General features: G+C 35.5%; 1 protein-coding gene across 9 annotated transcripts in view; it reads right to left on the bottom strand.

Moving 5' to 3' along the window:
• Tent2 (terminal nucleotidyltransferase 2) overlaps positions 1-14,051 on the bottom strand; it is a 57,262-nt gene that overhangs the window by 7,856 nt on the left and 35,355 nt on the right. For 4 of the 9 annotated variants that reach the window (XR_013044810.1, XM_042261627.2, XM_016000332.3 and 1 more), the window contains exons 11-13: positions 7,572-7,615; positions 1,986-2,122; positions 1,717-1,792 (exon numbers count right to left, since the gene is read on the bottom strand). Coding sequence is in view for 6 of the 9 variants with exons in the window: in XM_042261627.2 (XP_042117561.1) it covers positions 1,717-1,792; positions 1,986-2,122; positions 7,572-7,615 (257 nt within the window). In the remaining 3 variants the exon portion in view is untranslated. Of the gene's footprint in view, positions 1-1,702; positions 1,793-1,985; positions 2,123-5,981; positions 6,150-7,571; positions 7,616-14,051 lie in introns of all 9 variants that reach the window. The other 5 variants (XR_013044811.1, XR_013044812.1, XM_006981779.4 and 2 more) reach the window with 3 other exon arrangements.

Below are 14,051 nucleotides of genomic sequence, written 5' to 3' on the forward strand. Positions count from 1 at the left end.
CCTACAGAAATCCCTTTTTCTTCTGTGACTCTTCTTAACATTACACTATATGTCTAATTTATAAAAACAACAACAGAGACTGTCAATAGAGAATGTGGATGAGAGCTGGGCGGTGGTGGCGCACTCCTTTAATCCCAGCACTCGGGAGGCAGAGCCAGGAGGATCTCTGTGAGTTTTAGGGCAGCCTGGGTTACAGAGTGAGATCCGTCAGTCACCAAAACTACACAGAGAAATCCTGTCTCAAAAAACAAAAAAGAATGTGGGTGTAGGGGCTAGTGAGATAGTTCATCATATAAAGACACCTGCCACCAAGCCTGAGGACCTGAGTTTTATCCCTGGGACCCACATGGTGGAAAAGAGAAAAGTAACTCATGTTTTGTAGTTTTACATTTTTTGTCAATGAAGGCTCCTTCTTTCTCATCATCACTGCCTGAAATTTTTAACCTGGATTATTATTTTTTATTTGCTTTATTTTTTTTGAGATAGGGTTTCTCTGTGTAGTCCTGGAACTGGCCCTATACATCAGGCTGGCCTCAAACTCAGAAACCTGCCTGCCTATCTCACAAGGGCAGTGATTAAAGGCATATACCACTACACCTAGCTAGTCTGGATTATTTTAATTCTGTTTTTACTCAGCTTTCCTCTAGCACATTTCTGACTCAGAATTCTAACTTCCTTCAGTCATTGTAAGCTAATTTAAGGATCTATGATCCACACTGAAAACCTCACCATCTCACCCTCTGCATCAAAACTGTAACACATCTCTCCATTCAGCACTGGGCTAGGTGTTGAGGTCATCACTACAAATGAAAGATGCAGAAACTCTACTTGTAAGATTCTGAATTGTAGTTCTTTTTTCAAGTCCTGTGTTTCAAATACAAGTCAGATTTCTTTAGAGTTACCTACATGATATCAAAAAAGGCAGTTCCAATGCTGCTGTAATCATTACAGTTAAATGAATTTTGGAGTCAAATTATCAAAATCATTATCCTTACTAGCGATCAATTCTTTGGGTATTTGCTTCATCTCTCTTACTGAATCCTTCTGTGACTCACTGGTAAAATATAAGGTCACAACACAACCTCATACAGTTTATAGAAATTGATGAGGTAACATCTCCTCTGCTTATAAGCTCTTTCCTATCTACTAATAGCCATTTATTAGTGCTATTACTCCCCTCTCCAAAGCCTTCAACATGTAATACTAAAGTCACTATGGCTCTTTGTATACAAAGGACTCTACTCCTTCAGACTTTCCAGATTGATCAGATTACTTCAAATCACCAGCTTTACTCTACCTAGACTTAGAACTCCCCAAAAACGTTCCGCTGTCTGGTTGGTTGTTTATATATTGCCTTCAAATCAAAGAAAATAAAAGATGTATTTTTTATTTGCATTTCATCCTAATACAGCTATTTATTCAGATATTGATCATTTTAAAAAATCCCAAGTCTGCCTTGGCAGTATTTTTTTTTTTTACTTTCAATTTTAAATTCCTAGGAAACAGATGTTCCAACTACAACCTACACAGAACTAAAACACAAGACCCACCTAGGCCCTACTAGAGGAAGTCCTTAACATAAAATAGAATCACAAATGAAATAAAACAAAACCCGAGCATTATCAGGGCCAGAGAAATGGCTCAGAGGTTAAGACCATATACTGTTCTTGAAGAGGATCCAAGTTCAGTACTCAGAACCCACACCAGGCAGCTCACAACTGTAACTCCAACTCCAGGGGATCCAGCTGCCTCTTCTGGACTCCATGAGTACTGCACCCAACATGTACAAAACCTACACCAGACATACACACATATTTAAAAAACCCTAAGAATAAAAACTGAAATCTTAGTTGCTATTAATTAACTGTTAGGTGTTCTATTGCAGGAACCTGCTTACAGCACTGAAATGAACAAATGCAGCTTCTCTAAATCCACAACAATTACTTATATATAAAAAAACAAAAACAATTTCAAGTTTGACTTACTCAAATTCTGTAGCATAATATTTAAGAAAGCCCAGTAAGAGGTCCCCAAGACTTGATTCATTCTTTGAGAGGTAAGGAGGAACATTACATGGAGTATGATGTACAAGGTGCAGCTGTACAGAAGTACTAAAAGACTCCTGTGGGAAGAAAAAGGGAGAAGACACAATGCCACTGAAAACATATACTAACAACTTTTATCAATCCTGATCTAGGTTCTTTGAAGTCAGAAGCTTTTTTTTTTTATTTTTTTTTTTTTATTTTTTTTTTGTGCTGGTAATTTAGAAATTTGAAGATGTTCTTTCACTTAAAGTCTCACCAGTAAGGCATAAAGTATATGAAAAACCTTGGTTCTAGTTTTTGGCTTGAGTGTATCATTATGGTAGCAAAATTCAAGCATGAGTCAAACTTTATTATAAATACCATGATTCTCCCCAAAGATACATATTTATAAATATACTTGCCTAATTATTTCTACAGTGAAGTTGTATGTTATGTATAGAGATATCAAGCACGAGGCAATGGCTTTTTCCAACTGCCACTTAACATAATACTCCTCTCAAAGGCCGTAAAAGCTTCAATATATGAATAGTGCAGTTTTTTTGAGACTTTCAAACTTGTTTGATTTTGCTGTTGTATTTTTAATGGAAATAGAAGATAGCTATTCCATGTGAGCTGAACTTCAAAAGACGATGGGAGGGAAAAGAACATAGAATACATACAAACAAACAAACATTTATCATAGTTATTTACAAAGGAATTATTAGCTGTGTGATCTAGGTCTAAATAAGGCATCTATTATAAAGACTATGAATGAGTACTTTCTGTACTAAAGCTGATTGTATTCACTTTCTTATATGACCTTTCTTCTATTAGCAGCAAGTTCTGGATCTGAACAGGGTGATTTTCAAGTAATACATAGTCATAAAGATTCCCCCCTCCTTTTTTAAATGGAGATTCTCTACCCCAGGCTAGTCTCAAACTCAGTATGTAGCTGAGGATGACCTTGAATTTCCAATCTTCCTAGCTCTATGTCCCAAGCAGTAAGATTATAGGTATGCACCCACACCCACTTTTTTATGTGGTGTTGGGGTCCAAACGAGGGCCTTATGCATACCTGGAAGGCACTCACATCACTAAACTCAGCTACTTGAATTGTCTAGCTGAAGAGACAGATGTGGAGGCAGAACAGCAGCTCTATTTAACAACAGAGACTCCAGGAGAAGAAGGAGCAAATGCATTATCTCTACCTCACTTTGTCTTTCACTTTATAGGTAAAAAGATGGACTTAGGACATTATTATTTACAATTGTAAAACATGTTTTCTGACAAAGCAAATATAAAAGCCAAATATAAGAGAGATGGTAGGTATAGTTATTTTTGTCAACTAAAAAGAAAAGCAAGTCCCTGCTGAACAACTCCTACTCTGAAAGCTTTTTACTAATTTTGACTCCTACCACATTTTATCATAAACACTTGATTCAAAACAGAACACCCATTTCTTTAGTTTAAAATGTCTGACTTTCCATTCTTTTTAATTTTTTTTCAGTAATCTGAAGAAAAAGATCAGCAACTATAAGGTTAAACTAAAGAGACATGAGACCAACTCTACTACAATACTTCTATTGTCCCTTTTGGTATGACTTTATACAAGAGTCATGTAATGCTGACAGAGAACACTGAAGGAGAAAATGAAACTAAAAAAAGGACACACCACACCTAAAAGAAGCTACAAGTAAATAGGAATTAAACTTATCTGCAGAAATCCTCAGCTTGGGGTAATAATACATACTATGGAAAGATTGTCTGGCTTAAGAAAAATATGCATTACTCTGATTGCTAAGCAGGTGAGGAACTTAGGTTAATATGTTAGAAAGCATAAAGAGTACTACAAAATCAAAGGGAAAAGCAGTCTTAAAATGACAGGCGACAATCACTGGAAAGCAATTCAACCAATTACAGTTTCTGTGAGTACATTTTCCAGATTTACATTTTCTGTTGCTTAATCTTTTCTTAATTTAAGGAAGGTTTCCTCGTTACACTTTTAGGATACTCTTACTTTGAGCTTCAGATACAAAATGTGTAATGATCTTCTAATTCCTGAGAATATTTTCCAAATAATAAATAAATGTTAACTTTTTTGGATGAATATAATCTCCCATTTCTCTCTCATCAATGCCAACTTAAAATAAATTTAAAGGCAAACCATGAGAAATATCTGACAGCCTTCTGTAACTGCCTGCCAATAACAGCAAAAACACCTTAAGCCACACTCCATCATCTCAACTTTATCACTTAGACTGTTCTTCCTTTAGTTGAAGTAGTAACAACCCTCTTATAATACAGCTTTTGGGGATAATGATATGTTTATAGTTTCTCATCCTTTTTCTGTCACATTCAGTACCAAAAGTGAACTGAAATATATTAATTTTAAAAATTACTTTACCCCAGGGACTGAGGCAATAGCTTGAGGACATGAATTCAACCCTCAGAACCCAAGTGAAAAGGCTGCCCTTGGTGGCACATGCCACAGAGCAAAGTCAAAGCCAACCCGGGCTACATAAGAGGTACTGTTTAAGGCAAAAACAAAACAAAAAAGGGGTGGTGGTGGTGCATATTTTATTGTAATTCTAGAAGTGGAAAAAATGTCCCCATTGCAAAATAACAATTGTGTCAATGTAAACTTTTGAGTATTTGTAAGTTAAGAATCTGCCATGCTTTTCTTTTTAAAAGTTCATATAGGAATAGGAGCCATATACTAATAAAATAAAAAGCAACACAAGACTACAGTTATATTAGTGAATGCTAGAGTAATCTTCCCCTAGGAAATACAATATTGGGCAAATGCCTGCTTCTGAACCATTCATTTGCAACTATGTGGCTTGATTACTTATGAAAGCCCGGTCTATCACCGACATAGGCACTCATCATGCATGTCTGTTTGGGACTAAATAAACTTTGTACACTCAGCAAGTGATAGTTATTTTTAGTAAGAAACAAAGTGATCTGCTTGTTCTATCAGGCAGACCAATATGCTGAAAAGTATATGGATTTTCATATAAAACAAACCCTACATGAGAGGGGGCAGAAAGTTCTTAGGAACACACACACAAATCTTACAGCAAACAGAATAGTGTAATTTAAACAGTTAAGATGGCAACCTAACCACACCTGAATGCAAATTAAGCCACTCCTAATCTAGGGGATTTTACAATTAGTTTTTGTCTTTTATTTCAGTCTGGCCCAACTTGCTTCCTCTTGCCTCTGTCTCCCACATACTGGATGGATTACCTATGTATTCTTTCCCTACCAAGTACTTAGTATCATTTAAGGCGGTAGGACTAAATATTAAGTTTATTACCCAACACAGTCACAGAAATAGAACTATTAGCAAAAGAAGAATGGAGTACAGAGCCACAAAAAGTGAATGTGACCAGAAATCAAGATTCCAGTATGAGGGAAAAGTCAAACAATTAGAAAATTGAAACACAGAAGTCAAAACCAGGGTGTTTACTGACTCTTGCACCCCAAGCACAGTACACTGACCTGATGTTTCTCTCTTACTAGTACAAAGGACTTTACATAGCACAGGACTGCAAGTGAGATTTCCACAGATGTACATTCAATATATAATAAAAGATAGTTTTTGTCTTTTGAGACAGGATCTTGCAATATATATATATATAGCTTAAGCTAACCTCAAACTCATAATCCTCCTGGCTTAATCTCCCAAATACTGGATCACAGGTGTGTGCCACCACAACTAAGAGACTTTTAGATTTTAAGTAATGGATTCTTTGTATGATGAAACATGTCACTCTTTTTACATCAAAAACTGGGCCTTATAAAAAAAGAAGCTGAAACAATAAAATAACACATAAACATTATTCCAGACCATTCAGTGTGAGCTAAAGTATAGAGTATGGTGGAAGGAAGAAAATACTCAACAATCACGAAGGAGTCACTTCCCAAGCAGTGTCACTTGTTAAGCCGGTTTACCTGTCTTGCTATTATGACATTTCATTCTGAAGGATGCTTGTGCTGTGGCTAACTGTTCAAGTCTGGTGCTGACTGCTGTTCTTAGCCATCACAAAACATTAAATTCATGTAATTGGAGCTTCCTGCTGTTCCCCAGAAATGGTGGGAATGCTCAGATTTGTATATTCCCTAAAGTATATTAAAATAAAAAGAAACTATTGCTACTATTTAAAAAAAAATGACAAAAGGTTAAATAAGCTACTTTTGTTCTATACTTGATATTTTCATTTTTCATATTTAAGAGCATAAAGACTGATTCCTAACTACATTAAAAGCCCATGAGAATAATTCTTCACAACAGGAGAAATTTGTTTGAAAAAAGAAAATGGCCAGAGACCAGAGGTTCTTATTATAGTCTGTTCTAGCAGATGACCCACAGGATCCTGGGAGACCCCACTACACTATTTGTGAAACCTTTATTAGGGAGCACCCCACAATGTATGCATCACAACAACTAATATTGAAATACAAGGATACCAGTTTAACTCAATTATCATAGGTTCAATTAAACTGATGTTGCATGTCAAGCATATTTGTTGTAGTTTGTGTACAACAAATAATTTCTTTGAAAACCCAACATACAAGCTGCACAGTATATTTCCCCTTTGTAATATGCCCATTAATCTTTGCACTATGTGTGTGTGTGTGTGTGTGTGTGTGTGTGTGTGTGTGTATGCATGCATGCATGCATGTATGTATGTATGCATAAAACTAACATGTATGAAACAGGCCAACATTATGTTTCGTTTATATTTTTGTATACTTTGTAAATAGTTTCAGAAGGTTGTAAATAGTTTCAGAAGGTTGGCCAAACACTCTAAAGAAGCAGCTGAACTATTATTTTAAAGCAAATTATGAACAATGATGACAACAGAGTAAATGAACATTGTGGAGGAAGACTATGAGAACAGTGAAAAGCCTCAGAATGCTTATACATTATGATATGCACATTGCTTCATCTGGGTTTCTCTCACATACTAAGTCTCTGCTAGGCGGTACACTTCATTTGCCATCAATTTCATCAGAATTCTTAACATTATACAAACAAGACAGTGGACTACTGTTACCTTTTGGTTAACTGCTTAACAAAATGATGCAAAATGTGAAAAGATTATCCAATTGTTCAGCTTAATTTTTCCCTCTTTTTAAAATACAAATACACTAAGATGAAATTTTTCTGAAGTATTAACTAAACACGAATGCTGTAAAATTATAAAAAATAGTATGAAGAAAATTAGAGTAAAGTCAAATGGGCCTTGATCAACTGAGAATATGTGATACATATTAGTGATAATCATGCATATCATGCAAGAGAAATTCAAACATCAACATAACTGACCAGACTATATATCAATAATCAAAAAGTACCAGAACTTTCTGAAAAAGTGAACAAAATATTTAAATGTTCTAGAGGCCAATGCTTCAGTTTATATAGAAAATGTTATAATGTACTTAGCTTTATAACTTTAATATTCACGTTAATACTGCATATAATAATTCTATATATAATTGACATAATATGTATTATAATAATTTATAAGAAACACTTACTGGGTAAATTTTTTGGAGGGATGGAAGGATGGGTTCAGGTAGGGCTATAAAAAGAAAAAGTTCAAAGCTTCTGTGATTCACATGATTCATATTACAATGCAAAGTTTTGTCAGCTACACCTCAGGTACGAGACCACAAGGGTTGAGACTAAAATTTAAATTTTCATGTAGTTCATGAAATACAGTTCCTAAATTTTTTTAATTCATTTAAATTGACAATCTAAGGTTTTGTGAAAGAACTATGTATCTTCCTATGTAAATCAATGTTTCCTACAAGGTTTTAGAGTAGGAAGTCTACCAATAATGGTACACAAGTCATTCAATTAAACATCAAACACAAACAAAATAGGCAAAACAGAATTCTCAGACAGATCTGGAATGGACATTAAGATGAACTCCCACAACATCTAAATTGAGAGTGAGTTCAGCGTTCCGATACCATCAGTCCAATGTTCCTCTATCACAGAGAACACTATCATCATTACTTACTGTCCCTTCATTATTTAATTCCTATTAACTAGCAATACGAAAATTATAAGAAAATTGAGCTATTTAAAAATCAAAACCAAAGTCACTTTCAACTTCATAACATTGCTTTAAGAACACCTCAATAAAGATTAGAAATCTAAATCAGGAGATTTGCACAGCCATCCTAGAAATATAAATAAAATACATCACAGAGGAATCATTATCCTGTTACTCTCATTGGAAATTAAATTTCTTTTCTTTCTTTTAGGTAAGGCCTCACATAAACCAGGCTGGTCTCAAACTCACTCTTTAGCTGAGGAGGACCTTGAATTTTGGGTGTTCAGGCCTTTAAATCCCAAGTGTTAGAATCAAAAAGTACACCAACACGCCCCTGTTCTGGCGTACTAGGAATAAAGCCTACTAGGAAAACACTCTACCAACAGAGCAACATCCTCAGGAAATTCACAATGCAATGAATTTTTAAGCATACCTAATCTCAATAAATGCATAAACAGTCTCACATCATTACGAATGTAATGTAAAAGACAAGATACCTGTTATTCACAGCATAACTCTAAATTATGTGGAGTATGATAAAATACCAGTGCTATAAATTCCAAGATGTCTTTCATATTAATGACCACAGCAGTATACGATAAAGTTTGTACTTAAGAATAGGGTTTATATATAATTTAAGCTCAGTAACAAAGAATACCTAATACTTTCCTATCTAGAAAAAAAAATTTAAATGACCTCTGTACTACATTTACAAATATGTAATTAAGCATTACAACTAACTTATATGGCCTCCAACTCTTATTTCTAAAATGTAGTATAGAGTAGGATGATATATTTAAATTCTCCTTTTGTATGCTTCATTCCTAACTTGAAAATTGCAGTGAAATAAAATTTTGCAATATGAACATGTGCAGAGTATGAATGGGACTATAAAGAGAAATATTTAATTTACTACTTACCAAAATCACCCTTATGCATAATGATATATACACAGTCACATATACTTTCCCCAGAGGCACTCAGACATTTATAATTTTACAAGACCCTCCATGTAAATTCAACCCCAGACACTTTAATTATAAATATCTCTATTTTTTTTTTACAACACTTTTAATGCTTTCTAATAAGTTTCATATAATTCAGAAGTAAAATAGTTACTCTCTTACCAGGAATTAGTTTATTTAAAATTCCTTCCATTAAATTCTTCATAAGTTAAAATTATTAGAAAACAAGAGATGAAGACAACAAATTCACAGAGAATTTTATCACGTTCTATAATCATTATTTGGAATGACAGGGGAGAAAAATACCAACCACTGGTATTTAGAGTCATTCAACGAATAAAAGAACTTTAAAAGTTAAGGAATTGGGAAGGTTTGGAAGCAAATACATTATGGTGGTTGGAGTGAGAATGGTCTCCAAAGACTTGTATGTTGGACTAGGTCCCCACTTGCTGGAACTGTGTGGGAAGGGTTTGCAAACTCGCTCTTGTTGGAGGAGGTGTGTACAGGGGTGGGCTTTGTGTGCTCTTGCTGCCATGCCTTTGCTCCACTATCATGGACTCTAACCCTCTGAAGCCATAAGCCCAGTTAGCTGCTTTCTTTTCTAAGTTACCTTGGCTACGGTCTTTTGTCATAGCAACAGAAAACTAACTAAGACACAAGTTGGTACCAGGGAGTGGGCTACTGATGTGACAGACCTGACCATACTTTTTTGAGGAATATGGATTTGGGACTTAGATCCAGGAAAGGGGTTTCATGCTCTAAGTAGATTTTAACGGACCATCCTAACAGGATCTCAGGACAGTAGTACTGAGAGCTATGCTGACTGTGAAGGCCCAGGAGGTTTCAGGGCTGAACAGTATTAGCAACTAGGCTAGAGACCATTGTGATGTTTTGGCAGAGAATGTAGCTGCTGTTTCTTATCATATGGATTTCTCTTGAGGCTAAATAGAAAAGTAACAGACTAATTCCTTTGGCAGAGATTTCAAAACAGCCTAATATTGATTCTGTGATATGGTTATCAATTATCACTCTTACGCAGTTTTATAATGAAAAAGAACATTTGGAGCAAAAAGAAATACAAAATATACAGCTGGAGTGGAAAATGAGCACCAGAAAAGTTAATGTTGGAGCTAAGGCTATGCTGAAAGAGATGAAAAGATCAAAGAGAAGCTTGATATGGAATAGAATAAAGGGAAGCATGCCCTCAGGGAAGACCCCAACCAGCTAAGCGTACAACTAACAAAAAGGAAAGACCTAAGAAATTTTCTGCTCCTAAAAATTAACAACAAAGGAAAACTGCAACTGTGATTCAAGGGAGCCTGGCTCCATCTCAAGCAGGCAGTCAGACTTGGCAGTGTTGTCCACATGGTTCTGGCTTTAGAATCAGGATGCATGAGTAAAGAGCAGCTAAGCTGAGCCGCTCAGCCCAAGCATGTCCCAGGGAGTCTGCATGAAAACCTGGAGAGGCCACTCACAAAGCTATCAAAGGGAAGACAGGATTGCATTGGAGACCCCAAGATGTTGGAAACACCAGAATCAAGAGACATCGGCAAGAAGAGGTGCACATAAGGAATATAACGAGCCCGAGAGAGAAATGTATGTGTCAGGCAGCAAAGAGAGAAGGACAGAAGCATCGAATCCTTTTGACAGTAGACACAGCAACAGCGTTTGGAGTTTGCCCTGTTGGGTTCCAATCTTGCTTTGGTCCAGGATTTCCTCACTAGGCCCCCATTCCTCCCTTTTGGAATGTAATGTATATTCTGTGTCACTGTAGGTTGGAAGTTATGTAATTTGCTTTCTGAAAATGCAGAACAATTTAAAACTGGATGTTGAGAAGTTCTGCCCCAGGAACATGCTAGCTGATCATGAATATTCTTATTTCTACCCAGCTGATAATTTGACCTCAGTAACTCTTACTCTTAGACTGTCTTTGGAATCTATTCTCAGTATTTTTCCTCTTACACTTTGATCAATCATGTACTGAAACAACTGTTACTGACTACTAACATATATCATAAGAAATGCTATGGCCTTTTAATCTTTCAATATTCAGAACTACTGTTTCCTTCATGGCAAAAAATATGTATTAGAACACTTAGAAAGTTAAATAATAATCATTTATCCAACAACTTATGTTACAGATAAGAATACGAAGGCCAAAGAGATGAAATGATATCATCAATATCATAAAAACTGGTCCTCTGTGCCAAAGGCTGAACCACTTCAGTCTCTTGCAGACCATTTTCCCTCCCAACAAAGTCATAACAACAAGGAAAACAACTACCTATCTCAACAGTAATTTTTTTAGGGGGGGCAGTAGTGGATTAGCTTAAGTTGGCCAATAGAGTTACATATCATATAAGTGGTTTTTACCTACAAAGAGCTGATAATAGTGTCAGTAAACACAAACCACTTCAGTAAGAAACCAAATCTTAAAATAATTTCACTATTTTGATAAAATATTAATGCTTGATGAATTTTCAATTTGTTTTACAAATCACCCTCAAGTTCCTCCACTTAAATTACATTTTCTAATAAAGCAGTCAACCAATTAAAATCAGAGATACATTTACATATATCAGAGAAACAGACATGAAATATATCAGAGATGCACGTTAGACAGTAAATATAATTTTTGAATTACTACCAAAATTAAAATGATTCAACTCTGGAGGATATTATAATTTCTGTATTATTCTTTATAGAATACATAAGAAATCCTTTGAATTCTTAATAAAAATGAACTGTGATACAAAAGATGACAGCAGTCCCTAAAAGCTTATCTATGAGCTGATACAACTGGAAAACTGGGAAAAATTATTAGTGACAATGATATATAGAATAGATTAAAACGACACAAATCACATTCCACACCATTTTAAAAGGGCAAACCAATCATCAAATCAACATATAACCAGGACAGACCAGCAAGAAACACAATTTATGATTAGCTTAAGACACTCGCTTTAACAAGGGAGAGGACAGCATCAAGTCCTTCTGACGACTCGTCTAGAAATGTCTGGTGTACTTAAACAATTTTAAGTCTTTCTATAACTTGAAAAAAAATTCTTTAGAATTCTATGTTCAAATGAAGAGGACTATATATAAAACACCTAATATTATTATATAATAAATATTAGATAAAAGTTCTAATTTTCTATTAAAAATTGGCAAAATTTTGACTCATCCCTTCTCAGTATTTCCACACATATGAATATATAAACAAATGTAGTTATTCTTTAAACAAAATTATTGATATTATTTTGTATAAGACAATATTCAAGAGTATATATGTATCTTTAAAAAATATAAAAAACCTGCGGGTGACTATATAGTTTTCATATTATGATATACCATACTTAATTTAACCATTCCATTCTTGAAAGCTCAGATTTCTTCTTTTATTATTTCAATAAACACTATGAAAATATTTTTATATATAAATCTGTTGATCACTGTCTTAGGATAAATCTCTGGAAAAAAAACTAGAGTCAAAATATATGAACTCTGTTATGTCTTTCAGAATCTACATGCAGAAAGCACCAAACGACACACTAAAGCTTTTTCTAAATCACTATTCTGGCCTCGTTGGTTAAGACCACATGATAGTATGCCGGGCAGTGGTACTGCACACCTTTAATCCCAGCACTCGGTAGGCAGAGCCAGGCGGATCTCTGTGAGTTCGAGGCCAGCCTGGTCTACAGAGAGAGATGCAGGATAGGCATCAAAGCTACACAGAAAATCCCTGTCTCAAACAAACCAAAAAAAAAAAAAAAAAAAAAGACCACATGATAGGGACAGTGATCTACCAGTATCTCCCCTCAAACAGGCAACTTACAGTATGGGGGTAAAAGGTAGCATTCTGTTAGTAACCCATCAGCCATAACAGTCATTAATAATGCTTATGGTGCTATTCATTTGGTTTTATTTTTCAGACAGGATCTGGCTATAAAGCCCAGGCTCACAACCTTCTTATCTAAACCACCAAAGTGCTAGAATTACAGGAATGTATCACCACACATAGTTAATGAAGTTATTTATAATTAAGTGTGCTACTCAGCAATTAAATATCTCAGGCTCTTAGTTGGGATAACTATAAATCTTCAGTTTTCTCTTCTCTTAGCATCTAGCTGAGTAAAATATGTAGAATAAGTTATTTATTGGACTGTATATACAAAACATTAAATACAAAAGTAAAGGTTTCATCCAGAGCTCATCAGTCTGCACTATATTTCTGGGGAAACTTCACTACTGTAAGTTCTCAGAGCCACATTATGAAAGGGCAAATATTACAAGTGGTCACATTATAATTTGCCACTAAGCATAGAACAAATGTATGGCTTTATCAAAATGACCTCAAAAACAATGATAATTGTTTGAATTAAACTGAATTAAAATCTAGAGACCAATTTGGAATTTGAGAGCTAATTTGGAGGTTCATCGGGGGACCAGAGTTTTTTGTATATCCTTGAGCCAAGATTGGTCCTCCTCTTTCTGAGAAAGTCATCTTCTCAGACTGTGCAGTTCTAAATGGGTACACACGAAGGAGCATGGGAAGAGAGGGTAGCCAGCCACATTATCCAAAGGAACCAGCAACAACAGGGCGACAGATGTCTCAGCCAGGCTACCCTCACTCACGTCTGTCAGCCAAGCTGACAGAATAACCCAGCAAACATAAAACCTAATTGAGGAGAAGGGGCCAAAGGGGATTGATTATAAACTTCTTGCCCAATAAGAATATCATTTAATTTCTGTCTTGTAAGCCACTCAAGCCCCACCCCTAAGGACTTCCAACCACCAGGCCCTAAGCTCCGCCCTACAGAGTAAAAGCCCAAGATCAGGCCACAAAATCCCACCAATCCCAGACCACCCTGGAAAACTCCACCCCCAAAAAGCCCTATATAAAATCTACCCCTTGCTCCCCAAGCAGAGGCAGCCACTCTCCTGTGTTTTTCCCAATAAATCTCTTGTGTTGTGACTTTGTGGTGTTT

Source organism: Peromyscus maniculatus, chromosome 15 (genome assembly GCF_049852395.1).
Source record: "Peromyscus maniculatus bairdii isolate BWxNUB_F1_BW_parent chromosome 15, HU_Pman_BW_mat_3.1, whole genome shotgun sequence".
Taxonomy (NCBI): Eukaryota; Metazoa; Chordata; class Mammalia; order Rodentia; family Cricetidae; genus Peromyscus; species Peromyscus maniculatus.